At 54.7% G+C, this 3,174-nt stretch overlaps 1 protein-coding gene across 1 annotated transcript; it reads right to left on the reverse strand.

The window, feature by feature from the left end:
- Positions 1–928: 928 nt before the first annotated feature.
- On the reverse strand, positions 929–1,715 carry LOC105567377 (the record flags this gene model as incomplete). The annotated part of the gene is made up of 1 exon (XM_012022218.1): positions 929–1,715. A coding segment is annotated over exon 1 (787 nt), but the record flags the coding sequence as incomplete, so codon positions are not given.
- Positions 1,716–3,174: the final 1,459 nt, after the last annotated feature.

Consider the following 3,174-nt stretch of genomic DNA (forward strand, 5'->3'; position numbering starts at 1 on the left):
TCGTTGGCGGAGGAGCTCCCCTTGCCACCGCCCCCTGCCGGAACACCGGCGTGCAATGGGTGACGGTGGCCTCCCCCCGAATCCCAGCCGCCTGCCGGAACACCGGCGTGCAATGGCAACTGGGATTCCCGCCCCTCAATGCTGGTGGGAGGAGCAAGCTCCCCCCTATCGGCCCCAGCGGCCGGAGGTTTGAAGTCAGGGTGCCTCATCCCCTACCAGCGAACAGCGGGCTCGTCCGCCACACGTGTGGTGAACGAGTCCCCCTTAACGGAGTCGCTGGACCCCGTCCGCCCTTAAAAGGGCGGAGACGGCGCTCCGGCAGCGAGCTCCCCAGGCCCGGAGGCTGCCGACGCTTAAAACGCGCCGACAGTCGCCCGCCCAGAGAGCACGCCACCGGATCCCCGCCCAGGCTGCCGGACCCTGACTCGGAAACGTCCGAGCGGCCCCGACAGCCCCCCGCGTCCGGCCCTGGACCCCGACCTGGGAAACGTCCCAGCGGCTCCAAGGGCCCCAGGCTGCCGAGCCCCGCCTCGGAATAAGTCCGAGCGGCCCCGCCAGCCCGTCTCCTCGGGCAGGATGGATTCCCGTTCCCCCCGACATGGGGAGACCGGGAGATCCACCCTCCCGTCCCCCCTGGTTTCCCCGGGAAAGACACCCGTGGGATCCGGTGATGGGGACTCCTCTAGCGGCGAGTGGCCTCGGTTCTGCCCCGACATGACCGTCGGGGCAGCCGATACCGGAGTCGCCGGGCTCCATGCCTCCCCCCATAAGCTGGAGGGAGGGTGGTACGCTCTTGGTCAGCGGACGCCCGTCCAAAGGAACCGCCGGAGCCTTAAAGCGGCACACAGACGGTTCCAGGCCGGACGCCCGCCTAAGCTCCCCCACCACGACAAGGTGGCGCACCATCGGGGGAGCATATTCTTCCGACCTGTTTGCAGAACGAAGATAACATATCGCGGCTTCTCGAGCTGAGTAGCTGTTTTAATAGCCCACGAATGTTTAGTCGTCTGCTGCAATAGCGGAAACTCATAGAGATCCCATGAACGAAAACACATATTGAGGTATCGTCCACTTTCCAAAGTACGCAGCATCGATAGCTTGTTCACCTCGTTTAACAACACATGCGGCATTCGCCACTGTATCTTGAATATTTCAAGCTGTGGCTCCAGTGTTACAGCTCCAAACAGGCAATTGGTGTCGTTGCGCGATCGTATTAAAATCAATTCGTGACGAGCGTTAATTACCACGCGTTTGTAATCTTCACAGAATCCCAATAGCATGTTGAGCGATACGCAAAAATTGAAATCTCCCTTCCCATTGAATGCCACATCCCAGCCAGCATTCTTCAGAGTCGCCATTTTATCGACTGATGTCGAGACGTAGTTTTTGAGCGTGCTGGTTATTCCAACGTTTCTGGTACGATCAATCTCCACGCCGTCAAGTTCATATCGGATCTCATCGAACATGAACGCGACGCAATTATTTCCCAGTACAACATCGGCCTCAGGGACTTGTTTGGCAGTAGTTAGTTTTCCCTCGATGTACAGGAAACTTTCATGCGGCAACGTATAGAGATCCTCTTGTTGTATAGGTATTCTTATCTCATCGCTGTGTCCAAATGTCGTGTTGGCAAACGGATTGTACGAGTGAGTTTCAATCTTGACGATGCGATCGTCAAAGACTGGCTCCTCCCCGATGTTGAGGATGTCAATCATTGTTTGCGCACCGCGAATCCCAATGATTTTAAAAATTCCACGTTCGCCGCGCTGAGCTTCTTTTTCCTACTGCAATCGGACGACTCGATATTATCGAAAGTTGACGCCACTGGTCTCACAATCTGCTCCGATCCGTTCAGTACGAGCATCTCATGTACACTCGCACGCGTTATCATCGTCTCCGACGTATGTGAAATCTGACGGTGATCTCTTCTCCGCGAAAGTCGAGCAATCGACCGTTCTGATCCGCAACGCGTATCGTTAAATCAGTAATGCTCCGTGCGATGACTGGCAAGTAAATGATCTGCGTCGGCGTTTCCGATATCTTATATCCCGGTGGCACATTCATGCCACTTTCGCGGTTGCAGTATACGCGTCGATTAGAATCCCAGAAGCGATCCAATGTTGTTGGGCTTGCTAAAGTTTATTCCGACGGCGCATTTGATCTCGCTCCTCATCGTGTTGTAATTAGCGCGCAGCACAATCGGGTATTCATCGTCATCGCCATCGTCGTCGTCGTCGCTGCGTTTTTCACCGTCGTCATTAGCTATGAACCGACGTTGCAGCTCCTCGAGCTGGCGTTGCGCAGCTTTGGCATCGTTCACCGCCTTCGCCACACCTGCTGCTCCGCCAATCATGGATCCTAGCACGCCCAGCATCGGTAGAATTGGCAATAAACCACCGCGTTTCGCTACCGGAAGAATCCGCTTCTTTGTCGCTCTTTTCTTCTTCTTCTTTGTTTTAAAACCCATACCAATCTTTGTCTTTGCTTTCATAGCCGCCCAAACAGCTGTAGCAGCAGCTTTCTCTCCAAGCATTGAATCTCTAGCGGTAATGCGTTTCCGTGCTCTCTCGGCGAGTATCTTGTCCGCCACGTGTCTCTCGGCGAGTTCTTTACTGCGAGAATACGCAATGTTGTGATCGCGGCACGCCGCGTCCAATAGATTTATCCCTCGATCTCCTCTCGCCAATCGTTCTTCCAGACGAGTGCCCGGGCCGCAAAACTGATAACCAGAGATATGCAGCTCGAAAGAAAGCGCGTTTATTGCACGATTCAACAGACTGCCGCCACGTTTTACCGCTGCTGCGTCAACTGACATTTGTAGCAATCCTTGATCATTGACGCGGGACCGTCGATGTGCGTCCGCTGCCACGGTTGATTGTAATGTGCGCAACAGCGTCGATAAGTTTGAACCTCCGAATCAGACTTTATATGTTCCGGAAGCTTATCCCACACGTAGTGGACGTAATCGCCACACACTCGTAACAGAACGGTTTTCGGAATAAACTGTAACTGCTCGGCGGTTAAATCAAAGATATCGGAAGGACTTGACAGCAGGACAAACATTTTCACTACTGAGCGATTCGTTGTGGCGCGCCTGGTTAAATAGGTGTCGTCTACCGAGCGGTTTCACGCGCCTATAAATAGACGCACGATTTCCCTCCCCCTTTCAGTGTG

The sequence above is a fragment of the Vollenhovia emeryi genome, unplaced genomic scaffold (genome assembly GCF_000949405.1).
Source record: "Vollenhovia emeryi isolate VEMERY1.0 unplaced genomic scaffold, V.emery_V1.0 DF942888.1, whole genome shotgun sequence".
Taxonomy (NCBI): Eukaryota; Metazoa; Arthropoda; class Insecta; order Hymenoptera; family Formicidae; genus Vollenhovia; species Vollenhovia emeryi.